Source organism: Hippocampus guttulatus, chromosome 1 (genome assembly GCF_054856545.1).
Source record: "Hippocampus guttulatus isolate MCC_2025c chromosome 1, RoL_Hgut_1.0, whole genome shotgun sequence".
Taxonomy (NCBI): Eukaryota; Metazoa; Chordata; class Actinopteri; order Syngnathiformes; family Syngnathidae; genus Hippocampus; species Hippocampus guttulatus.
The window spans coordinates 19,316,035-19,343,867 of record NC_141261.1 but is presented as its reverse complement, the minus strand read 5'-3'; the positions used below and the strand labels follow the sequence as shown (position 1 = coordinate 19,343,867).

Sequence of the window (27,833 nt, the reverse complement as noted above, 5' to 3'; positions counted from 1 at the left end):
GTTTAAAGCAGTGAGAAGACAAAGTTACTGACACTGTTCTCCGCTGGCCTCATGGAGGTGCCACAAAAAACATTTAGTTTTCTTTCCTTGGTCTCACAGGCAGCATTTTCCATCAATCAAATTTTATTGTCCTCATATTCTCGCTAGGTTGAGGGATGAGCTGGACCCTAAGTCACCTGACTGATAGCGAAGCGGTATACCCTGGACTGGTCACCAGTTAATATCAGGGCATGTGTGTACAAATAATGAACTGGTTGCCAGTCGAGCCAATCGGCTGAGATTCAAACCCCAGAGATCCAAAATGTGCATCTTGCAGCTCCACCTTCAACTTTTAATTATTGGTCAAAGGCAAATTTGAATTTTAGATGGGTTGATGTATTGCTAAACTTATTTTTGTGGGTGATTGAGACATTGTCATGATGTTTCAGAAAAAAATTCCACCAGCTGATGAAAGTGACCTTTAGTTCATAAATATGATTCAATAAATATGTTACATTTTATTTTAATATATTGTTATCATGATAATCTGACGTTCTTGAGACAAAATGAGGCAGATTCAGAATCAGAAAAGTTTACTTCTATCTCTGCTAAAAGAAAAGTCCAAAAAAATTGTTGACTAGTGTTATTTTTCAAATTCTTACAAGCACAATAGCCTCAATATTGTTAGATTTGTTCCATTAAATGTTTTTACTTGGCGTTTCTTTTTTCACTTCAACACAGATAGCAAAGACGTACGCCTTCCTGCCCCGAGAGGCGGTGACACGCTTCCTGATGAGCTGTGCTGAGTGTCAGAATAGGATGCACGCCCGCGTACACTGCTCCGAAGGTAAAGACCCACGTACACGTACATGCACACACACACACACACACACACGTGCGCGCACACGTGCACTTTTATCAAAGATCAAGAATACATAGCTAATGGAATTGATGCCATAGTGATAGATGGTTCTCAGATTGATAGATACAGTAGATAGATAGAAGTTATATGATACGTGGATGTAGCTCTAGAATAGATACTTCAGAATATGAGTGCATTTGACAGAGATGCACAGCAAGGGGTGCCCTGCAGAAAAGGGAAACCCACAGATTTATTTTCATATTGAAGAAAATAATTATGCATTAAGTGTAGATGTATTTAAAATGATTTTCGAGCAACTTTATATTGAACATCTGGTACTTAAAAGAAAAAGCAATATATTAGGATAATTAAAAAATGTAAATGCAGCAAAAATGCAACCAAATCATTTACAGGAGGCTTAACATTTTAGGGGAGCTTCAGTCACCCGAATGAGACCTCAGCTGTATTTAGATAAGTGTGGAATAGTCCCACATAATCTTACATTCACATTGAAAGAAAATGCATTGAAAAATTCACTCCACTGCACTACAGATTGTTCAACTGTCAAATCTTTGCTTTCTACATGCAATCATCCAGAGAGCTCAATGTTTTTAATACAGTATTTGACACGTTCTTCTGTGCTTTATGGTGTCCTCTTTGCTTACAATGCAATTTGCCCTCCCATCCTCCACAGCCTCCCCCGAATGGTGCACAGCCAGCCCCTCGTTAAGATAGCCACCTCATTAACAGCTTCACACAAAGAACACTGGCCAGGAAGCATGCCTGGATTTAGAAGGGGAGGGGTGGGGTTCAGTCACACAGACAGGACTGCCGCATGATTTCACAAAGCATAAGCATACAAACATGACACAACTCTGCTTGCATGCGTGTGCAGGCGCTTGTGTATGTGGACCCTAGCAGGGGAGCAAGGCAATTAACAAGATTGTGTACACACACACACACATTCTACAGTGATGATGACTTCTGTTAAAGTTCAGTGGTGAATTATTAAATGCAATTAATCAGCATGGAATAGAGCCACTTAAATAACCATGTTAGTGTGTGTGTGTGTGTGTGTGTGTGTGTGTGTGTATTGGAGGGAGGGTGGTTGTATGTCTGTGTGTGAGCAAAGAAAAATGTACTATATACCTGTATATATACAGGTATATATTTACTGTGTTTTATATATATATATATGTATATATATATATATATATATACACTGTATGTATATATATTTTTAAAATCCTTGTCTCACCCCTCGGGTGGTGTCCGTCCCTCATTCAGCTCGAGTCCTCTACCAGAGGCCAGGAAGCTTGAGGGTTCTGCGCAGTATCCTTGCTATTCCCAGCACTGCACATTTCTGGACTGAGATGTCTGATGTTGTTCCCGGGATCTGTTGCAACCACTCATCTAATATATATATATACAGTATATCCATCCATCCATTTTCCGAACCGCTTGATCCTCACTAGGGTCGCGGGGGGTGCTGGAGCCTATCCCAGCCGTCTCCGGGCAGTAGGCGGGGGACACCCTGAATCAGTTGCCAGCCAATCGCAGGGCACACAGAGACGAACAACCATCCACGCCCACACTCACACCTAGGGACAATTTAGAGCATCCAATCAGCCTGCCATGCATGTTTTTGGAATGTGGGAGGAAACCGGAGCACCCGGAGAAAACCCACGCAGGCCCGGGGAGAACATGCAAACTCCACACAGGGAGGCCGGAGCTGGAATCGAACCCGGTACCTCTGCACTGTGAAGCCGACGTGCTAACCACTGGACTACCGGGCCGCCCATATACAGTATATATATACATAATTATTAGAGCTGTCAGTTTAGCGCGTTTTTATTGGCATTAATTTAAATGAATTTTACTGGGATTAAAATTTTTATCGCGAGATTAACGTGGCACACGTCACAGCGGATGTTACGTTGCTCTATAAATAAACCAGAAAGGAAACAACAAGTGCACTGCATAGGTCCACGCACGTTTGTTTTGCCAGCCACGGCAGCGCGAGACACCGGAAACGGATACTTATGGAGTTTATGAATGGAAAGTTTACTTTTAAAAAGTTGCCAGATTGCTCCACTGACAAGACCAAAGTTACCTGTATCATACAGGTATACGATGTATGCCACTGACGCGATTGTTACTTGTTTGGAACTATTTTGTGTGGAAGGTTTCAGTGTTCCGTGTCCATATAAATGGAGCGGGTGGATCTTCTCTGTGTTCGTCTGACAGTGACGGTGCACTGAGGCAGTGACATAACAACGAAAGTTCAGCGGTGCAGTGGTAGCGACCCAGCGAAAATAAAACGTCTCCAGTGTTGTCATTGAACCAAGTGTAGTCATCCGAAATGATGTCTACACAAAACCGTAGAGAGACTTCCGCGCAAGAAGGACCAACAGAATCAACATAGCCTGACTGCTGTGTTCAAAGCAAACTTGAGAAAAACGAAGTATGCAACCATGGCTTAAATCCACTATAGGCTGAGTACTAGTTTACCTTAGATGTGCACTTTATAATGTTATATTGCTCTGTTTTGATTCCATAAAAAGAGCTGTCAAAGCAGCTGTTGTGTGACAAAATATTTTTTTCACTGTTGTTGATGGACAGTAATATTGTGTGAAAGATTATGTGTGAATAACTGCTCCAAGTGAAAAATGTTCATGTAAAATTGAAAATCGAAATTGTTATTTCAGTAAATATTTGCATTTTGCACATAGAAAACTGATTCATGGTTCCATGTTGATGAGAGCATTAAAATGGGGAAAAATAGAACAAAAAAAATATAAAAGGAAATTCAGAAACGATAAAAAATGCGTGAGTGATCAGGATTAATTTTTTGTTCATTTGAGTTAATTATGACAGTTGCATTTTTAATTAAATTAAATATTTTAATCGTTTGACAGCTCTAATATATATGTATTAGAAAAATAATTTAAAAAAATAATAACAAATATATATTTTGTCACACAACAGCTGCTTTAACAGCTCTTTTTATGGACTCAAAACAGAGCAATATAACATTATAAAGTGCACATCTAAGGTAAACTAGTACTCAGCCTATAGTGGATTTAAGCCATGGTTGCACACTTTGTTTTTCTCAAGTTTGCTTTGAACACAGCAGTCAGGCTATGTTGATTCTCTTGGTCCTTCTTGGGTGCAAGTCTCTCTACGGTTTTGTGTAGACATAATTTCGAATGACTACACTTGGTTTGATGACAACACTGAAGACGTTTTATTTTCAGTGTAATCGCTACCACTACACTGCTGAACTTCACCGTCACTAGGGGTGTTCACACGGCACACATTTGCTCCGGCGCTGCACCGATGTATTTTGTTGCGATATATTTTGCACCGCAGCAAATTGTGTGGAGCGTTCACACGTACAAAGCCGCTGAGCGTGTCTGCACCGGCACAGCGTCGGTGCAGCCCCACTTGCGTTCACACGGCAGTTTCTGCAGCGGGGCAAAACGACAGAAAACAAATGAGCTGTCGTGTTGGTTCTTTTTAAAACGTATACACAACTCAAGCGACTACTGGACAGGCACGTCCTTCTCCTTCTCGGTCTCCGTGCCTTCTGCTCGAGAGTGACCGCCCCCGAAAACGTAAATCAACGATGACTTCAATGACACTCAGAAAAGCAAACACGTAATGCGCCAAACAGAAAATCAAGAGAGGAAATCACAAAATAAATTATATGGGGAGCGGGGGGTTGTGAACACACAACAAATGAACAAACTACACAAACAACTCCGAGACAGTCCAGTCTTCTACAAAAGGAAAGATGTTACCAGCCAAGTCTTATGTCGTTATTAAACAAATGCGTTCACATGTGCAAATTTACACTGGTGCTGCTTCGCTAACGAGCATTTGCTCTGGAGCAAATTTTTGAACCACCTCCCTGAGGTGGATCAAATTTGGTCCGGTGTAAGCTGTTTTCCGGGGCTACGCTGGAGCTAATTTGTACGTGTGAACGCTCTACTGGGGCAGCCCCGTCGTAGCACTGGACCAAATCTTGCCGTGTGAACACCCCTACTGTCAGACCAACACAGAGAAGCTCCACCCGCTCTATTTATATGGACACGGAACACTGTAACCTTCCACACAAAATAGTTCCAAACAAGTAACAATCGCGTCAGTGGCATACATCGTATACCTGTATGATACAGGTAACTTTGGTCTTGTCAGTGGAACAATCTGGCAACTTTTTAAAAGTAAACTTTCCATTCATAAACTCTATAAGTATCAGTTTTCGGTGTCTGGCGCTGCCGTGGCTGGCAAAACAAACGTGCGTGGACCTATGCGGCGCGCTTGTTGTTTTGTTTCTGATTTATTTATAGAGCAACGTAACATCAACATGTGACGTGTGCCGCGTTAATCTCGCGATAAAAATTTTAATCCCGTTAAAATTCATTTAAATTAATGCCAATAAAAACGCGCTAAACTAACAGCTCTAATATATATATATATATATATATATATACCTGTATATATATATGCATTCATTCATTCATCCGCCGAACCGCTTGATCCTCACTAGGGTCGCAGGGGGTGCTGGAGCCTATCCCAGCTGTCTCCGGGCAGTATGCGGGGGACACCCTGAATCGGTCGCCAGCCAATCGCAGGGCACACAGAGACGAACAACCATCCACGCTCACACTCACACCAAGGGACAATTTAGAGTGTTCAATCAGCCTGCCACGCATGTTTTTGGAATGTGGGAGGAAACCGGAGCACCCGGAGAAAACCCACGCAGGCCCGGGGAGAACATGCAAATATATATATATGTATTGAGAGAGAGAGGTGTGTGCGTATATCTACAGAATATGTATACAGTCATACCTTGCCTTATTGCAGTTCACTATTTGCAGTCTCGCTGAATCACAGATTTTAAAATTGTACAAATCAAATTTTTTGGATTGTTACTGTAGAGCAAAAATTGCAAGGCAGGAAGAAAGAGTGCGTAAAGACAATGTTGAAGGGTTTGGGTTGATTTGACACTTAAAAAGAAGTCCAAGTGCAACATGTCTGCTGCAAAACAAAACTGCACGCCTATTGTAAAGTAATTGAAAATTTAATCCAGCCGACCACTGCTAGTTACAACAGAGTGTAATCCCAAGCAAACACATGGCCGCTGGTGTACTTTAAATGTCTTTATTGAACAAACGGTAAGAAAATAAACACGTAACAAGCACATTCATAGGCTTGCTGCACAGCCAAAATTGACACAGTCTCACAACACACAAAGTGGGTAATGGGTTAGCCAGTTAATAGCCAGCTGACTCTACATTCTCATTCACAAATCATGAATAATATCCATCCATCCATCCATTTTCCGAACCGCTTGATCCTCACTAGGGTTGCGGGGGGTGCTGGAGCCTATCCCAGCCATCTCCGGGCAGTAGGCGGGGGACACCCTGAATCAGTTGCCAGCCAATCGCAGGGCACACAGAGACGAACAACCATCCACGCCCACACTCACACCTAGGGACAATTTAGAGCATCCAATCAGCCTGCCATGCATGTTTTTGGAATGTGGGAGGAAACCGGAGCACCCGGAGAAAACCCACGCAGGCCCGGGGAGAACATGCAAACTCCACACAATGGACTAAAAATAAACATTTGTTTACATAATTTGAATTTGATATATACACATATCATAAAGGCGACTCTCTTCTGATGCCGTCTCTTTGTGTCCCTTAGCGAATGAGACGATCCAGGGCTTGCCGTCGGATGCCATGGACATCCTTGAGTGGAAGCGAGAACACTACAACAGCAGCAACACTGTGAGTGAAGACACACACACGCACGCACGCACGCACACACACACACACACACATCCATATGTAATCTTTTGTGTAAAACTACAGGATTTATACTTTAATCATTCAAGCATGAGTGCCCACACAAACATTGCAAAACCACTTAGTGAACCTTGTTAGTAGCCTAATGTTAGCATATTGAGCTAAGAAGAACATCGCATTGTTTTACAGCTAATACAAGTATTTGACTCACCTTTGACTAGGCAAAGGTGATTTGACGCATTCAAATGTCAATGCAGACGACTGCATAGAAAACCATATATTTATTAAATTATTTGCAGCTTGTGAGGTGCAGAGCTTCTTTTTGTCCATGTGGTGTCACGATCTTCACTTTCTACACAGTAGTCACGATGACATGAATGTGTGCATGTGAATGTGAGTGTGTGTGTGTGTGCGTGCGTTTGTGTGTGTGTGTGTGTGTGTGTGTGCACGCACGTGCCCACACGCGTGGTCCTGGCCTCTTGAGTGACATGGAAGTGAGCAAATGAGGATGTCTCTAAAGAGCTAAAGCTATAGCCACCGAGCAGGGTCCAACATTAACAGTGGCCCAATAGTCCGGAGCCAAATGAAATTCACTGATGCTGACCTGACCTGGCCCCCAGTATGCATTTTATAAGAAAATGTGATGAAATCAACATGTTCTTGTGTTTTTAATGTGGATTTTAAAAATTTTGAGTTTTATCCACTTAAATTGATCAATAATAGTTGTTGTTTTACCCCCTTCTGTGCACATTTGATGGTCCCCATTCACAGACGCATTGTGTGCTACATCCTCATGTGCATTTTGGCTACTAAGTCTACACTCGTCAATATTTCACCCAAATGTAGGCCTACATATGTAATTATTTCGTTCAATATTGTTTTGAATTGGAATATCTATATACTGGGGAATGGCGAGTGTGTGTATTTTTTTAAGAAGCTGGCTTAATTGGCCACTGACCCCAGGTATTTGTAGGCCAACATTTAAAATTGATAATTTCATCAATGTTAACTACGTGGTAGTTATGTAACTTAAGGCAGTTGTTCTTTGCAGGAGGCACATAATAATATAATAATACATCACATTTGTAAGCGCCTTTCATAACACTCAAGGACACTGTACAACCAAGAGCAATAGTAAAACACAGATAAAATAATAAACAAAGAAAGAAAGATTTAAGGCGGGTAGGCAAGTCTGAATAGGTGGGTTTTGAGCTGGGTTTTGAATATGGAAAGAGAGTCAATATTACGAATGTTGGGAGGAAGTGAGTTCCAGAGTTTGGGGGCAGAGCGACTGAAGGCTCTGCACCCCATTGTACTGAGACGGGCAGAGGGTAGAAAAAGGTGGAGGGAGGATGAGGACCTGAGTGAGCGAGAGGGAATGGAGATTTGAAGAAGTTCTGACAGATAGGGGGGCGCAAGGTTATGGATGGCTTTGAATGTATAGAGAAGTAATTTGAAGTTGATTCTAAGTTTGACAGGAAGCCAGTGGAGCTGTCGGAGGATGGGGGTGATATGATGGAAGGAGGGGGTTCTCGTGATGATCCGGGCTGCTGAATTCTGAACAAGTTGAAGTTTATGGAGGAATTTTTGATGGACACCGAAGAGGAGTGAGTTACAGTAGTCAATGCGGGAAGTGACGAGGCTGTGAACAAGGATAGCAGTGGTGTGAGGAGTGAGTGAGGGACGGAGGCGGTTTATATTGCGAAGGTGGAAATGAGCGGACCGGGTAATGTTATTGATGTGGGAGTGAAAGGATAGTGAACTGTCAAGGATGACACCCAGACTCTTCACCTGGGGGGAAGGAGATATAGTGGCATTATCAATTATGAGGGAGAAACTGTCGGCCATGTTTAGAGTGGATTTGGTACCGACGAGTAGGAGTTCAGTTTTATTGCTGTTTAGCTTGAGGAAATTATGGGTGAACCAAGATTTGATTTCTGAGAGACAGTGAGAGAGGGATGAGGGTGGGAGAGAAGCGTCGGGTTTGCTGGAGAGGTATAGTCATTGCATTTGCCAAACGATACGGCTTCGTCCATTAGTGCTCATCCTAAACCCAAGCCATCTTCCTCATCCCTTGCTGCATCCGCACCTCTGTCCCAATTCAATAAGGGGAGGAAATGAGCTGCCATGCTTCCTGTTTGTGCGTGTGTTTGTGTGTGTTTGCAATGCTCGCATGCAGGTTTAGTCTGTTGCACAGACACTCTTGTTGGTTCACCATATTGCTTCTTTGCTTTGGGAGATATAGTAGCAGCAGTAAGAGTAGTAGCAGTTGCAAACTTAAGATATGAGCGCAATGGTGACAGCACACTCAGCCGACTTCACAATAAGCGACAATATGGCAGGTAGTGAACAATTCTTGAAAAAAATAGAGGCTTCTAGCTATTTTTGCCACTTCAAGTTAAAGCTCCACCTCAAACTTAACATACAACAGAGCATTAAACCTGTATTTTAAACAACAGAACAACTTTGCCATATGAATGCCCGCGTTAGCTTAATGCTAACACATAATGGAAAACTGTTTAAATGGGCTAATGATTGGCATTGATAGTTGCCATGTTACAGCCCTTTATGCAACAGATATTTTAACATCAACAGTGGAGCAACACACATGGAAAGATAAACTTACAATACTCACTGGCATATATTCTTTATCCTCTCTGAAAAACTACCAATATTATTGTGCCTTACTAAGTCACACGCACAAACACACACACACACACACACACACACACATATATGTATATATACTGTCTATATATATATATATAATGTATATTTATATTCCTTTCTTTTGAGGTAGGCCGGAACTTCTTGAGTACAGGAGAAACATGAGAAAATTCTGACATTGTACTACCAGACAAAAATGTCGAAAATAGTTTGTATCCTGAAATGATGACTTGTGGGGTTACTCAGGGAGCATTTGTCACTTTATGTCGCTGGCATTACTTATCGTAAATAAATCATAAGTTCCGGACCATTTGAGTGAAATTGGATGATTGGTTTGAAATTCATGGATTTACTAAATGTCCACCAAGTCTGGAGACGTTCGCAAAATGGATTTGTCAAGTCAGCATCAAAGCATTTGAAACCAATAAGACAGTCACTCAGGAGCAGACCTGAACTTCCTTACTTAGCCGTTAGGTGGCAGCTTGCATCAATAAAGAGTGACAAACGCGCCATCACACATGGCAGTCACTGTACAGGAATGATACTCAACCGTCACATGATAAATAAATAAATATCCATCCAGCTATTATCCGTGCCGATAACCCTCAGTCGCATATATTAACTGCAATTGACATTATTACCAATACAGGCAGTTTTTGAAGTCACACTTTTTATTATTAATTGGCATACAAGTGAATAAAAGAAGCTCAGAATTATTTATTTTAAAGGGGAAAAATCTGCTTCATGCGTCTTCACTGACATGCACTGCTTGCACTAATCCAGTGTTTCTCAAATAGAGGGGCGCGAGGCTCCGTCAAGGGGGGCGCGTTTGACCTCGGGGAACATGCTTTTTTGTTTTTTTACTGTCCTAAAATAACGTGCAGTTGCACCTCCACTACGTTAGGGGGCAGTGTTGCTCTCATTTGCAGAGTTTGCGCAGGGAGCATGCTCAGTGAGGAAATATGACGGGGCGTATGTAGCGCTTGGCTTCAATGTGACTGCAGTGGCAGACGAGGAAAGATCGATGTGCTTACTGTGTCTAAAACTTTTGGTTGCGGACAGCATGAAGCCAAATAAATGAAGGCGTCACTTAAAGACATCACACCCCAATCACGCTGATAAACTGCTTGAGTTTTTTTCAGCGAAAACGTGCCGAATATTGCCAACAATCCAGAGATGTGTTCCGAGAGCCGGTCCTTGGCCTCGAGGACCGGCTCGAGGACCGAGGGGCGGTCCTTGGTCCTCGGCCTTGGCCTCGGAGTCAAGTCCTTGGTCCTTGGCCTTGGATTGCCGGTCCTCGTACACAATGAGGGATTAGAGCCTCGAATCCCTTGTATAAGGACCGTAATACTGTAATCTAATAAATTCCATCCAAGGAAGCCCATATTGATGGATTAACTCTGGTGCTTTAAGAAGGGCGGGTCTACCACTGACAGATAACAGTTAGCGCAACGTATAAAGAGCGGCATCACAGTTAGTTTCAATCACGGTTTGTTGCGTTCGCGATCGGCAGTTTAAATAGCGTGTAAAGCCTTTCTGTAACAGTGGTGTCTTTTATTTAGTTATTTTTGCACAGTCGTCACGTTTGTGCGGTCGCACTAGAATGTTTGTTTGAACCAAGTAATTTGCGTTACAGCTGGAGTCAATAATGTCGGCAGTTCACTTCCGGGTTTGGCCGTTGGGATTTGGAGTCCTTTTGCTCGATTCCAGTTTTGTTTGCTGAATGCTTTCTCATGTTTGGAATAATGAATATTGATAATACATAGTTTAAAATCATGGTTGATTTAATTATTTATTATTATTATTGTGAAGTTGAAGGTATTAATTAATGTAGTAATAGTGGTAGTGGTAATAATAGTAGTACTCAGAGCATGGTTCGAGATTCAGCCATCTCGTTACCGCTGCGTCCCGCGTTCTAGACGCATAATTTTCCCACGGGACGCACAGTTCCAAACAATGTGCGTTTTTGGGACGCAAGGAAATTTCTGTCAAAACAAACAAACAAACAAAAAAAACTACGGCAAGCCTGAGGATTTCACAGTAACAATCGTTACCGGTAGCGTGTCGTTTCCGTGGCGTCATTTTTACGGTACCGAAAAATAGTTTAATTATAAAAGTCACCGCACTTGAATTGACTGTGTGATCGACGCGATTTCACTGCGCCTGTATGTGTGTTTGTGATGTGGTGTGGTGTGTGAGTGTGTTTCTTCTAATTTACTTTCATTTTGTTTTGTTTTCAGTGTTTCGGGGGACACAACAGATGACGTTATGTGCGCATGCGGGTTGTTATTTTAGTCCGCAAACTGAGGAATCGCGCGGATGAAAGTTTGAGATGGCGGCGAAAAAAACTCACCAAGGTCTACTAATTACGATATTTAAGAAATGGGAATGCTTGTCTGATTTTTCCTATGAATCGTCCAAAGGGCGTATCACTAAACTCACCTGTGACGTAGGCACAGAACGCGAGAGCGAAATACGACGCGAGGCACGATTACGAGGCAAATTGGTCATTAGATTTGTAGGCTAATCGCTGTGAAAAATATTATGAAACAGTATTGGTTATTCTATAATTTACTGGTTGTAGCATAGTAACTTTATGAATAAAACATTCGTCACAAGGTGTAGTAATGCTAATGTTAACTGTTGGTAGAACGAATGATGACGTGTGTTAAATTCTTTCGTCAAATTGATCGTAGATTACACATGCATCGTCTTGGGAAGAGGATGTCAAGCCACATCAATACTTACCTGTATTAATGATTACCAGTCAATTAATCTTTGCAGTGTGAGATTGGAAAAAATACTCTGATGATGCCACATGAGTACACCAGTTTTTGATCCATTTATTTTATGGAATAAACCTGGAGTACACAGCAGCTGATGTAATGTTCATTGTTAATGGATCGTTTTCAAACATTGACCCTTGAAACATTATACTTTTGAGTTTCGGAATTCTTGATTATCAATATCAGTCAAAATAGAAAAATGGGTTCCCATGATGAACGTTTACGGAACCCAACATTTGTTATCGTTGTTTCCCATTGGGTAATCCGACGGAACCGAAAAACGGTTACCGTGAATTTCCGAAATCCTCAGGCCTGCTCCTGAATTATTTAAATTTTTGCAGCATTTGTTTATCATTGTATGTATATGTTGTTGTTTGTGTTATTATCATATGCAATTGAATAAGTAGACCCTTTCAGAATTCGAAATTTGGGACTCTCTCAATCCATAATGGCACTCATACTTTTCTGAGCAGTGAGTCCCTGGGACTCGCTGCCGGTAAACTGTAAAATTATCACTGAGAGATTACCGCTTTTTCTGCAGTCAGTGATAGACTTCTATGCAAAGTCATTTCTCAACTTGTGTTCCGTGCCATGTCATGCCTGTTGAGTGTTGATTTACTTCATATTAAGAAACTACTGCACTAAAACATTAATTCATAAATGTATACCATATGATTTTATTTTTTTTTCTCAGTATAAATAACACGTACCCTGACTGTTCTACTGTTTGAATAAAAACACTTCATTCAAGCGTGAGGGAGTGCAAAGGGTTATGATGGAGGGGTGTTGCAAATCATGAAGACCTGCCAAGTGGTATGATAGCATTGTTTTATACATGTCCTCGGCTAGGCCTTAGTTTCAAAATCAGTCCTTGGTCCTTGGCCTTGGCCTCGGAGGCAAGTCCTTGGTCCTTGGCCTTGGCCTCGGAAAATTTCTCCAGTCCTTGGCCTTGGCCTTGCCCCGGAAAATTTTCCAAGTCCTTGGCCTTGGCCTTGGCCTCGGGTTGCCGGTCCTTGGACACAATACTGCAACAATCATGCCGCTTTGTGACTGCTACTTCAGTCAACTAAAATACAGGTCCCGGCTAGACATTGAGCAGGAGCCGAGAGTTGCTGTGTCCTGCTTCAAACCTCGCCTCGAAAAGCTGTGCATTGAAAACATGTTCATTGTATCCATTAATCCAGACATCATCTTTGATTTAAAAAAATAAAGCAGAAATTATTTGATATTTTTTTTGTTTTGCTGGTTGAAGTTTTTTTTTTTTTTAAATATTGTGCTCCTGAGATAATGTTGCTAATTAGTTTGAATGCTTTATTAGTTATTGATTTTATGTAATTTTATTTTTCAGTATCGTATGTTTTGACATGGTCAGTCCAAAAATATTTATTGTTAAATTAAGGATTTAATGTTATTTTGGAATTTCAGTTGCACTTTAAATCTTTTCTGTTCCAGTTACTAAAGCTTTTCTTTGTTGTAAGTTGGTCAATAAAGTTGGTCCATATTTCTTTCTTTTTTTTTATTTTCTTATACGTTAATAAGGATACAGTGTTATGCAAAGGTGGACTTATAACAATTTCATAGACAAATGATAGATACGATTTATAGTCATGCGGGGGCAGGGGGGTGGGTGCGAGATGTTTTCCTCTTCCTTAGGGCATGACAGAAAATAATTGAGAACCACTGCACTAATCATATGGCTGAAAATTAGTGCCAGTGAGTGAACGTTTTCAAAGACATACTGCCCATTTACTTAACGTATTGGAAAGACCTGATTTTCCAACTTTTGACACGACGGACATGTTCCAAGATGGAAATATTTTTCAGAGGTTGCAACATTGCACTTAAAAATAAATTAGTGAAAGGTACATTGTGTGAAAAATGTTTGATTTTTCAATGTTGATGATTTCCCCTATTAATTTCAAGATGTAAAAAACACGTTCTATCACATCACCGTAATTGTTTTTACATAATAATAGGTGATGTTATGTCTAATTATACCTGCACTACATCGGGAGCATCCCCCTACAAGAGACTGCCATGTTTCGCCGCCATTTTTCTGCTATGGATACTCAAAGGAGAAAAACGTAGCCAGTGTAGTTTCTCAACATTATGACTACAACATGTGTAACAAATGTAATAAGATATGCACGTACTTATTCACTTGAGGGAATAGATTACTACATGTCGTTTGTGATGACACTTTGCTTGCACCTCTGCTGAAGAAATTGGTGGTAGGTTCTCTGTAGCACTGTAGTGCATATGCTTGAAAATGCACACACTTCGAGTTTAGGTCATTGCATTCTGTTAGTTCACCATTAAATGGCACTAGATTCTACACACCGTACCTTTAAAGATAAACAAAAGGAAATGGCTTCTAGATAATTTGATTTTGATAAAAATGAAATCTAAAAACTTCCACTAACAACCCGGGCTAAACATAGCTTCTCTCCGACATACAAAGCTGATCTCTCATCCGAAATGTATCACTTCAACAAGCTTCCTTGACACCACTTTCGACAGGGCTTCGGCATACAGTAGTATCTCTACTTATGAACGTCTCTTCGTACAAAATTTTCAAGTTACGAAACGCCTCAACAGGAAAATATTGCCTCTCGTTACGAAAGAAATTTCAAGATACGAAAGGTAAAAATACAGCATGGGTTGCTACTCGCAGCTCCGAGTTTCCTGACTGCAACATACTTATAGCTACTCTGCCATTAGCTATTTCCCCAGCATCATCCTGACATCCCATTGGCTAAGAGGGACTTCTACGTACGTGTCTTTGTGTATCGATAGATAGATAGATAGATAGATAGATAGAAAAGAAAATATATTGTGAAATCGATTGTTAGTGAAATTGTCATTAAAGAAAGAATGTTTATTTTAGGTCGCCCAACCCCAATACAAATACTGTACAGTCGCGCTCTCTTTCTCCCTTTCTCTCGCCCACAGTGACGTCATCCCGGTGACCACGCCCCCACTCGCGACAGCCCAGCCGAGTCTTGGGGTCGTGCGCGCCGCTGCATCCTCCGTCCTGGCGCAGGCAGCACGTTCACGAGTAGATCGGAGACATAACAACAATAATAATGCATCATCACAATAATTGCTATTATTATTAATAATACTGGAGGTATTGAAGAAGACACGTGAGGCGCAAGAAAACAAACATCCGCTTTCTCTCCTTTCTTCGTTGCAAGGGAGTGAAGGTAAGCGCTGCTCTTCGTCTTCCTCCTCGCCCTCCTCATCGGCAGCTGTCATGTTGCGTTCATTTATTCGGTTTCGTAAAGGGCGGACGTTTTTATATTTCCGTGTGTGTGCGCGCGCGCGTCACGCACATCCCAGCTGTTGGTCACTGCGGCTCCTTGTGCGCCATCACTGCTGCACATTGTTCTGTGTATGTGTGTGTGTGTGTTCGTGGGTGCGTGCGTGGGTGGGTGCCTGGTACACGCTGCCCAACGTCCACGCTCACGTGGGGCGGGACAATCGTCAATTGACTCAACCTATACATCTGTTTTAGAGCTGGCTTGCTAGCCAGCTGTGTTCGAGCTCTATCAGTTTGTCTGTGTTTGCGTGGATCAATAATCAGTATGAATGTTTTCTATCTATCTATCTATCTATCTATCTATCTATCTATCTATCTATCTATCTATCTATCTATCATGGCTGCCCGATATTGGAAAAACATGCAATATGCGATGTAGGTGTCGGAAATTGCAATGTCTATTTTTGTGATATCTAACGTATACCTAAAGAAATGAAATGTTTCATTACAATGAAATAAATGCATACCTGTCAACTTTTCGGAGCGCCAACCTGTATAAACTACCAAAAAAATCCTTATAAAGAGCAAAAAATCCTTATAACATACCAAAGCATTTTATATGTCAAAATAACAGCAGAAAAAACCCCACGAAATTTTCAATGATATTTCTTGTAGATCTCCATAATACAATGTCTGGTTAATGTCTAATCATCATTCTACTTAGTAGCATTACTGCGTTCAGAGTTGTATTCCTGCGTTACTTTTTTGGAAAGTTGCCGGAAATGAAAGCATTCGAGTAGACTAGCACCATTCTGGGCAAAAGCAAACGGAACTAACTACCTGTTAGGGGAAGAAAAAAACCCCGGAAATTTTCAGAATCCGTATGATTTGTGCGATACGGCCATATACGTAAGATTCACCACAAAATCCGTATGAACTATGGCTAAACCGTATGAGTTGACAGGTATGTAAATGTTAAAAAAATCATGCAGTAAAATAAGTGGTCTCAAAGTATTCTGAGCTAATTGTAAGAACTAAAACGTATTCTTACCAAATTAATTGCAATAACTTACAATTTATCGATCCATCTAGCCAGCCAGTTAGCGATCTGCATCACAACTCCCCCAAATTTCACTGACTGGCATCCCCTGGAAGGTTTGAAAAACTAAGCTCCTGACACCAGTTTGACAGATTAACTTTAATTTCAGCAGACATGTCTATCATGACACAAAGCACAAAAATGAACCCATGCCCCAAACTGAAGAGAAAAAAATCATCCATTTTGGTCCAACCTAGCAATTTTGGATGGTTCTACCCAAATGAGCCCCAGTGGAAAGCGGGAATCCTTCACTGATGAGCCGAGCTTGCATGACTTTGTTCTCGAATGTGGCATCCAGTCAGAGTTTTGATGATTTTTTTTCAAGGATTGGCCGTGAAAAGAGGGAACGAGGGCCCGTTCATCGCTCCTTGAAGCTCCCATTATTTTTATTGTGTATTCACTCAAGTCAGAAACAGTGAGAAGTTGTAAAAGGTGGCTTTGTTTTTCTGTTGTGAGTGAGCGGGTGGGTGGACCTCGTAGATAAGGGGCATAAAGTTCAGGGTTCAAGGATTTAATGGGCCCTTCAGCAGTATTTCATGAGCTCATGGGAAATGGACTCCCTTGTTGGTGTTCCCATTGGCTACTTGTGGTGCTTGGGGGCTACCTGTTACCCACAGGCACTATGTTGGTGACCACTGCACTAGCGGTATATGGGCTCCTACTGAATTAAATCTTTAAACTGAGCAAAATACACAGTTAGAATGGCTTCAACTTGTTTCACACCACTACAATTCAGTTATATTTAGCTTTTTACGTACAACACGTTTACATTCAACCTTTGAGAACTCTTTATTTTCAAACATTTATTGAGCGACAATTATGCGCAATACTGCCCAAAGACAGCTAGGATAGTCTCCAGCACGCTCGCGACCCTCGTGAGGATAAGCGGATTAGAAAATGCATTGATGGATGGATATTATGCACAATTCATTTGAGCTGAATAATTATTTACCGGTAATTAGGTGTGTATTGTGCAATTTTCTTATTTTCCCATGTTTAAAAACCATGTTGATGCTTGAACTATACGTAATGTTACAGTGGTTTCAAATACACTTTTTAAGACGAAACCTTGTTATTGATGAACACGTGAGCCAAGTGTATTTTAATGATGGTCATTAGGGTGGTACCTGGAGTGGTAAAAGATTTTTAGGGGGTAGTTGGTGTCAAATATTTGAAAACCGTGCCGAGTAACAACTGTTAGCCTGTTAGCATGTACGCGATCCTCTTTCAGGATATTACTTGATCACAACACAGGATAAAAAAAGCTCATCAAGTTTCCTCATCTTTCTATACAGGATGTTAGCATAGCAAAAGTTAGCATTTTAGCATTATATCAGTTCTCATTGGAAATACAGTAGTACGCAAACCAGAAAGAGAAATGGTCTCAATCTTCCTCGGTGCTTTCTCTTATTTTGCTACAGTGTATGTTATCATTTGAGTACCTGATCACAGGACAAAAAGTTCATCCTTATAAGATAAAATAAGAAAACCTTTATTAGTCTCGCAATGGAGAAATTCTCGATTCACAGCAGCAAAGTTATCAAAGGAAGAAGTAGAACAACAAAATATAGGAGCTGCTGGAAAGGCAGCCACTCACGCGGCGCCATTTTGAAGTCAAAATAACAAAAATAACACAACACAACACATAGGACACAGACAGTCGTGCAATCTTCACCACGTTTCTGCATGCATACACTTTGTTGTCTGAAGCAGTTATCCATCTGTCTTTGTGTTCTCTGCATTCAGGATGCAATCTTGCTCAATGTTAGACTAAACTGTGTGCAGGAATTGTTCTGCCCAGTAATACTGTTTTTGTTGACAGTGCCGTAAACCTGACATTGGGTGCTTGCTCAAACTTCTGTTAATTCTTGATTACGAAATGGAATATTTTTGTCTCAACGTGCTCCATGACTTTTTTGTTGCAAGTGGTACTTAACTTGTAGAGCCATTTTAAACGTTGGCCTCAACCAAATGGAAATTCTTCAAGTACAGTGTTATTGCAGCATCTCTGTTTATTTTGTAGTGAATTTGCAGCTCTCAGGAGTGAGTCAAAGTGTGACCAAGCTGTGTCGGGTCACACCCTCTGAGACCCTCGCATGTCTTTTCTCCTCCTTCGTTCAACCCTTGAAAATAAAACATTAACTCTTTTGCTAACAGCACACAAAGTCAATCAATTACTGTATATCAATACATCAAGTTAGGATTGTTGTGGGGAAATATGTCAAATGTGGGTGGGGTCTTGGGCTGGTTAGTCTGGCCTAAAAATAAAGTCATTTAATTTTGTTCTTTATTTTGCCTCATACTTCATGTTCAGCGTAGACACATTTTAGCATAAACATTTAGTTTGAATTTTTAGAGCAGTCATTTTCAAGTGTAGTACATTAAACTAGTAGTGGCACGAGAAATAATCAATTTCAATACAAACATTTCGTGCAACATAAACAATGTTTTAAATGTGACAAGAAGTTTTGATATTGGTGAACATTGGAAGTGTTGTAAAAATGGATGGATGTCATGTACAGTGCTGTGAAAAAGTATTTACCCCCTTCCTGATTTCTGTGTTCTTTTCATATTTATCACACACAAAGGTTTCAGTTCATCAAACCAATTTTAACCCTTTCAGGGATAGCGGTTACTACAGTGGAAAGCTTATCATATTATCAGGTTACAGGGTGCATGAAAGGGTTAATATTACACTGGGACTCCCCACGGAAATACTAAATGCAGTTTCTAAATGCCAATTTAACTTATTAAGGTACCGGTACAAAAAAAATCCCTGCTGAAATAGTTCAATCACAAAGTAACTGTGACAAACGACAGTGTTGGGAAAGCCGAGTTCAATTTCACAGGCAACACCCTAGCACCACATTTGTGGAGCTATCACATAAATAGAATTTCTCAGACAAAGTGTAGCTATTGAAATTATCAGTCTGGAAAAGGTTTCAAAGCCATTTCCTAGACTGTGGGGCTTCAGCGAACCACTGTCAAAGCCATTATCCACAAATGGAGAAAACTGGGAACAGTGGCATATGACCAGCTAAAATTACTCAAGAGTGCAAAAGAAACGAGAACAACATTGAAAGAACTCCAGACCTCACTGGCCTCAGTTTAGATCAATGCATTTTTTTTTGTGGCTTAATAAATTAAATTGGCACATAGAAGCTACATTTTGTATTTCCCTGGGTTGTCTCTGTGTGATATTAAAATTGGTTTGATGAATTCAAACCTTTCTGTGTGATAAACAGGCAAAGCACACAGAAATCAGGAAGGTGGCAAATAGTTTTTCACGGCACTGTACAACAATGACAGCTATAAAGCGTCCTCGTTTTGTCTTGTACAGCACTTAGGCTGTCTAACCTCAAAACCCTTTAAGTGACTCGGACCACTTCACTTTGGCTTTCTCAGAGACGCCCGGTGGTCACACTAGATTACCCCTTTCACACTGTGCCGGAACAGTTTTGCTGTGCTATTGGAAAGGCGGACAGACAGAAAATGGTTTGAGAGAGGACAGACGGATAGGAAAGACAGAACATAGAAAAATAACAGGGAATTCAGTGCCATTTTTAAAAAAGCACATGACAACATTGACGTCATATAGGAGCTCTGTGTGTATGTGTGTGTGTGTTGCACACACACACACACACACACACACACAAAGCCGTTGTAGTGGATGTAGCGATCCCAAGAAAGAAGGAACATGAGAAACTCGAGAAATACCAAGGGCTCAGAGAGGAGCTGGAGAGAGCCTGGAAGGTAAAGGTGACAATTGTGCCTGTGGTGGTCGGAGCACTCGGGGCAGTGACCCCCAAACTAGATGAGTGGTTGCAACAGATCCCGGGAACAACATCGGACATCACAGTACAGAAAAGCGCAGTGCTGGGAACAGCAAGGATACTGCGCAGAACCCTCAAACTTCCTGGCGTCTGCTAGAGGACCCGAGCTGAATGTGGGATGGATACCACCCGAGGGGTGAGACGAGGAATTTATTTATATACTGTGTGTGTGTGTGTGTGTGTGTGTGTGTGTGTGTGTGTGTGTGTGTGTGTGTGTGTGTGTGTGTGTGTAATACGGTAGCTATATATATATATATATATATACACACACACACACACAGTATATATATATATAAATAACCGGGTGACCCAAAAAAAAAAAACGGGCCCCAACTCTAATTAGGCCCTGTTTCTTAGTGTTTTGAAATGAAACTTTGGCCAAAACTAGTTTATTATATTCAAAACATCACATCAAAACACTAGGGTCTTTGGCCTTTTTTTCTCCGTTCGACAGCATATGTTCTAGCTGGCCCCCATTTAGCTCCGTGCATTTCTTGAGGCGCAGCACGAAGTTGTCCATGACGTTCTTACAGAGTGAATTGGTAATGGCTCTCATCTCCTCCCTGATGGCTTTCTTGAGTTCCGTGATGGTTCTGTGTTTCCCTGCGTAGACTCTGTCCTTAAGATAGCCCCAAAGAAAAAAATCTGGGGGGCTTAGGTCCGGGCTATGGGGTGCCCACTCAAAATCAGTCTTGAGACTGATCACTCGGCCTCCGAAGTTCTCTTTCAGCAAGTCTCGGGACATGTTTGAGGTGTGAGAACTTGCTCCGTCTTGCTGGAACCAGAACTTGCTCATGAGCGACGGGTAGATGGTCTGGAGCTCATTCTTGAAGGTTTTGAGGACCTCCACATACCGCTCCTTGGTGACTGTCACTGCTGCGCCAGATTCTTCGATGAAGATTGGTCCAATGATGCCTCTGGCCGAGATTTCTGGTTCCAGCAAGACGGAGCAAGTTCTCACATCTATGAATCCATGAGTGTTTCCACTTATGTTGTTGGTATGGACCAATAACAGCCGTTGCTCCAGGCCCTTGATTAGGACATTTGGAAATGTCCTTGTTGTGTCTAAAGCAGTACCATTGTTTTGTCAGTGAGATGGGTCGAAGTCGGGCATCTCATTTAGTTCGGGGCCCAAGTCAACTGTGGTGGCTTTGAAGACAGGACGGTAGAAGTGATCCAGACTGTGCTATGTCCTGTGAGGGAGGGAGTGGCTTAGCAGTTCCAAACCCTGTGAAGAATTTGAGTCGATAATACAGGACAGTCCACTAGTCTAGTTTAGTGCGGTCACTGTTGTCTATGTGGCGAGTAACTCGTGGCGGCTGTGTGAAGCTAGCTCGACGGGCCAGTGAGCTTTGTCAGGTGTAATCTAGTCCTATGTTGGAAAGGCAAGAGCTTAATAGTGCTCAGGCAGATTTGTGACTGACTGGATTAAGGGCGGGCTCAGCGTGCTCACCATTCGGCTAATCTCTGACATGGCGACTAACCTAGCGTCTGTGTGTATATGATGCCTAATGTTTTATGGAGGCTCTCCTGTTGATTCAGCGCCTTATAGCCCGCCGCTCCTTGACGTTCAAGTTAATGATTGAACGTCACAGCGCGCACAGAGGACACCTTTGAGTATGGAACGCCCCCAAAAATTGGGCATAGGGGAGCAAAATATTGGTGAAATGTCATTATCATACGTGACTGCATCATAGCATGCCAGCTGTCAGCACGCCTCACTAGATCACTTTGAAGCCATTCCAACCATTGTTGTTATTGTGTTTTCCACCATAAGAGTGGAAATTAGTAGTTATACATTTCAATACGGTATGCATCATCTGCGATTGGCCGGCAACCAGCTCGGGATGTACCCCGCCTGCTGCCTGAAGACAGCTGGGATAGGCTCTAACATGCCCCTTGTGAGGATAAGCATATTACAAAATGGATGCATGGATAGTATGTGACATGATTGTCTTATAACATTTAAATTTCATTACAGCGCCCTTTTAGGGAAGGGTGTCAATTATTCACAGATTTTCTGTATTTGCAGATATTTGCAGATGTATTTACGAATTATAGGAGTTCACTGTGTGTGCAGTGTTGATCCAAATCGAAAAAAGCATCGATGCCACGATTTATCATATCACCTTCAGTTAAATATGAATACCACTTGATCAAATATTGATGTTGTGACGTGTCACATAGTTCACAGTTACACTATGTTGAGACACCAGGATCAAACATCCACATTGCAAAATATCATATTCGCATAAGCTACAGTATAACTGTCATATGCTTATTTATGTGCTAGGGTCTTTTTTATCCTGGACTTAAATTATCCTCAGAAGAGGATAGTTTAAGCGTGTTTTTTTTTCCCTCTCCCTACCCAGCGTTTTCCTTTCTGAATTCTGACTGTAATTTCCCCATTGCGGGACAAATAAAGGGATATCTTATCTTATCTTATTGTTATACAGTACGGTAACTATCAAATTTTGATATAGTGTTGTATCATATCGGTTTAATGATCTCTCTCTCTCTCTCTCTCTCTCTCTCACTCACTCACTCACTCACTCACTCACTCACTCACTCACTCACTCACTCACTCACTCACACACACACACACACACACACAGTCAACAATTCTTTCTCATTGTTTTCTCAGCGATCAATAGTCTTCAGTGCATTTCCCTTGACCGCAACCCCTGGTCACCCCTGCAGGATGTGTGTTGTGGGTGGGTGTGTGCGGGTGCGTGTATCTTACAGCCAATAAGAAGCCTGAAGCAAGGCACATCTGGAAAACAATCACAATAATAGTGAACGGGAGTTCACCAGCATTTGGATGCCAACTCTTGAAGCCAACACAAATAGGTTCAAACAACTTCCATCGCATTATTTGTAAAAGAATACAAATAATGCAATGGTATTCTTCATTGAAGACTACAAAAGGGGTGGGCAAACTTTTGTGCTCAATGGCCATATTTGTTTTTTTGATACAGACAGATGTGCCAGGTCTTTTGGAGGTGAATCTCATCATGAAAGAAAGTTCCAATGTACTGAATGTGGAAATGTGTACATTTTTATATTTTATCAAGAAAGTAATTAATTCCCATATTTTAATTATATTTTTGATTAATTGCAGTCTGTTTAATTAATCAATGACTTCATAAAATTAATGGCAATGGTAATTGTACATGCAAAGCTTTTTTCTTGTGCTACTTTTTTGTTATTTACAATGAATAAATGAAGCAGTCTTTATAAAATAAATAAATAAGTGAAGTTGAAAACCCTAAATCAGGTGTGCCCTTTTTTGACCGAAGATGTACTTTTCAAGCCAAGGAACCTTCCGCAATCGACTGTTTTATATACAGGTATATATATATATATATATATATATATATATAATATAGGCGGCCCGGTAGTCCATTGGTTAGCACGTCGGCTTCACAGTGCAGAGGTACCGGGTTCGATTCCAGCTCCGGCCTCCCTGTGTGGAGTTTGCATGTTCTCCCCGGGCCTGCGTGGGTTTTCTCCGGGTGCTCCGGTTTCCTCCCACATTCCAAAAACATGCGTGGCAGGCTGATTGAACACTCTAAATTGTCCCTAGGTGTGAGTGTGAGCGTGGATGGTTGTTCGTCTCTGTGTGCCCTGCGATTGGCTGGCAACCGATTCAGGGTGTCCCCCGCCTACTGCCCGGAGACAGCTGGGATAGGCTCCAGCACCCCCCGCGACCCTAGTGAGGATCAAGCGGTTTGGAAGATGAATGAATGAATGAATATATAATATATATATATATATATATATAGAGAGAGAGAGAGAGATAGATATATATACAGGTATATATCTATATCTATATCTCTCTATATATGTGTGTGTATACAGTATATATATATATATATATATATGCACGTGGACGCATACACACATGCACGCATGCACACGCACATTTGCTCAGCAACAGTCTACGGTCCCGAACATGAACAAAATAGAAAAATAAAGGAGATACAAGAGTTTGTGAAAAGGAAATCACTGCCTACCTTAGTGGGAGACCTGACACGGAGGCATGGGTAGCACTTTTGCTGCGTGTTAAATGCATGAACATCACTATCGTAGCTCGCGTGTACCATTTTAAACTGCTTCTCCCGGCACTCCAGATTTCCATTCTTTGCCAGTGCCATCGGCGAATTGTAGACGAAACTAACTGAATGAGAAGAACAATTTAAAAAGATATATTGCAACAGCTCGTTTTTAGTGAAAGAGAAACTGTTAGGATGCTTAGGGTGCAGTACAGTATACACTAACACAAAAATATATCATATTAAGAACATGCATACAGACATGTATCCCCATTTCCCCCAGTCCTCCCGCAATCGATTTAGGACTAGTCCACGGGTTACCGGTCGATCGTGATCGCCTGGTTGTGCACCCCTGTTCTAAATTGTCCCTATGTGTGATTTTGAGTTTGGTGAGAATGGTTGTTTGTCTATGTGTGCCATGTGATTGATGGCAAGCAGTTCGGGATATACCCCACCTACTGCCCGAAGATAGCTATCCTGTATGTGTGGCCCTCAATGGAAAAGGTTCAACAACAACAACCTTTTTTACTGACGGAAAGTTACTTTTATTGGATTCATTTTGTACAGAACAAAAAATGCCCACATTCAGCATATCCCAGGTGGCCGACCGACTACACATCCGCTGGATCAGGCATTTTCTGATGTACGGTGTTTTTGATCTTTTTCATGGATTTCATTGACATTCACAAGTCTCCAGTCAAGTTGTTGTCTCCAGGGTTCCCAGGGAGACTGGAATGCCAGTGCATCGTGGTTCTGCTGTTTGCGCGCTTATGCCAGGTTGTGCGGTAGGTGTGTCAGAAGTCTGGACAGGAGAATCTGCATAGAAAAAAAGCACAAATGGGAGAATATAGCACATAGCGAATAGCACCGAATCATCTTGGTTGTAATTTTAGGTTGCCAGGGTAACATGGCAACACCATGACAAAGGAGGTTGTGTGTGTGCGCACGCGTGTGCGTGCGTGGGGGGCTGCTCGGAGGCCGAGGTGCTGGGAGTTGTCAGGATGAGAGGATGCAGGCATGGGGGAGGGGCAAGGGAGGGATAAGCGGGGTGGGTGGTGGTGCTGATGGTAAAGGCAGTGGGGGGTGGGTTGGGAGTGGTGATGTTGATGCCAGCTTGAGGGTCCAGCAGCTCTGCACCATGACAACAAAGAGAGACCCTTTCCACCCCCCCATAAGATCATAAACATTCATTCATTTCATTCATAAAATGGACAAACACGTTTCGCGCTCACTATACAGTAAATATCCATATCAGTGTGTTTTACATTACTGTTTGTCCAAGTGGATCAAATATCATTGTCATTGTTGGAATATATCGTTATGGCTTGCACTTTTGTGTTAATACAATCCAAAACTGATATTACACGGTATCGTATTGATTTCACTTAGGCTACAGTGGCAGTGCAACCGGATCAAACTTCGATATATTGCATTGCTGTTGCACACTTGACTCAAATACCAATTTGCTGCTGTGTTGTGTTGTTATCACTTGCAAAACACTATCACTACAGCTGGATCCAGTCTTGATATGCTGTATTATATATAAGCATCGCTTGCGCTGTAGTGTTGACACAAGTGAATCAAATATCAATATTGTGTGGTACGATATTGTTATTGCTTCTACTACAGCATTAATATAACCTGATCAAACGTTAATATTATGTATTGTATCATTATTGCTTGTGCTCGAGTGCTAATCCAACTGGATCAAATATCAATATTATGATGCACACTGTATTGTATTGTTGCTTGTCCGACAGTATCAATACAATGTGAAATATTGATGTTGTGATGTATTTTTGCGACGCACGCGACAGTATCGATACAAGTATAATAATATAAAAATATTTATCCGAGATTTATCGTATATTTTAGATCTGATGTGAAAGCATTGCTGCGACTGGGACAAATATCAAATCCTGATGTACTGTATCTATATCAATTATGCTACAGTGTTACAACATCTGCTTGAAACATCCATTTTGTGATTTATTGTTGTTACTTGTACTACAGTTTCGATGAAAGTGGACCTGTATTGACATCGATATTTGATCCACATTTGTATCAACCATGTAGCATAACTGATAACAATAGCTCACAATTCCTGTAGAAAAAACGATAACGATACAATATACACCACGTTATCGATATTCGATCCAGCTGTGTGTGCGCTGACGTGTAAGTGATAACGATACAATAGCAATATTTGATCCAGTTGTTGTAATGCTGAATGGGTGGGTAATAAGAATACACACTGAGGTTTTGGATATTTTGTCCTGCCTTGGTGGGGATGTTGCTGAGCAGATGAGCGCACAGAGACAAAGATCCTTCCGTTTATCCATGGGCTAACTTGATTAGCTTAGCAATGTCCGTCCGGCCACTGCTCTGCTTTGGATACACACACACACACACACACACACACACACACGCACAAGCCCAGCAATACCTGCTATAGCATCTTTGTGTGTGCTGCAGAACAGCCTTCAACACACCCAATGTGTGTGTGAGTGTGAGCCTGCGCACTGATCGGTCAGTGTGGCCAGCAAATGGATGCTCACGTGGCGAATCGTCTGAAAAGCATCGCGGGCCAACAACAACACAGCACCGGAGAGAAGCGCTTGTTTGAATTTTAGTGATCCATTTGAGCATTTCAGCAAAAATTATGTTACGTTGTTCACGTGTTAAGCCGAGAAGTGCAGCGGTGCCTTGAGCTACGAGTTGAATTGGTTGCTAGACAACACTCATAAATCAAAACACTCGTGTCTAAAATCATTTCCCTTTGAAATTAATGGAAATGTCATCCAATCTAGCTTTCCCAACATAAACATCATATTGTACTTGATAAAAACATACAGTAATGATGAACTTTGTAGTTAAATAGAATTAAAAACAATTGTTTCTTGCCACACTCATAACTTGTGAAATCATTTGTGTGTCGATGCACCAATGGATGGCATATGATATACATCAAGGAAGTTCCACAAAGACAAACTACACAACATGCGCACGTGTCCGAGTGGCTTTACGACTCATTGTGACCGCTTCCTGTTTTGTGTGCGTGGAGCCAGGATGACGCGTCAGTGAGCAGCGAGGACGAGGCCGACATGAGCGAGCCCTCGTGGCTGCCAGCCGAGCCGGGAACGACATCGCAGCTTAGCCTGGCCGGCCGAGCAGAGACCATGCGCCACAGTCCCAACATTGCCGGCAACAGGGAGGACGATGGTAAGACTCCGCTTTTTTTTATCCACACTGGTGTAGTTAATTCAGTCCAACCTCGTTGGGTGCCCAAATGAGCAGCCGCAGACATCAAACCAGTACAGTAAATATTCTCTAGTACGGACTCGTGTTTGCGCTGTCCAATTTGTCCTGATAACAGAAATTCCTCATTTGGGAAATGAGCATGGTACATGTCCTTTATAAACCTGCAAGTATGTTGACAAAATGCACGTGTAACAACACAATCAATAAAATACA

General features: G+C 41.7%; 1 protein-coding gene across 2 annotated transcripts in view; it reads left to right on the top strand.

The window, feature by feature from the left end:
- LOC147210815 (nucleolar protein 4-like) overlaps nucleotides 1-27,833 on the top strand; it is a 55,770-nt gene that overhangs the window by 1,371 nt on the left and 26,566 nt on the right. Inside the window, exons 2-4 of one of the 2 annotated variants that reach the window (XM_086116799.1) lie at nucleotides 721-826; nucleotides 6,557-6,639; nucleotides 27,428-27,581. In XM_086116799.1, coding sequence (XP_085972925.1) covers nucleotides 721-826; nucleotides 6,557-6,639; nucleotides 27,428-27,581 — 343 coding nt within the window. Of the gene's footprint in view, nucleotides 1-720; nucleotides 827-6,556; nucleotides 6,640-15,108; nucleotides 15,317-27,427; nucleotides 27,582-27,833 lie in introns of those variants that run through there. The other variant, XM_086116808.1, reaches the window with a different exon arrangement.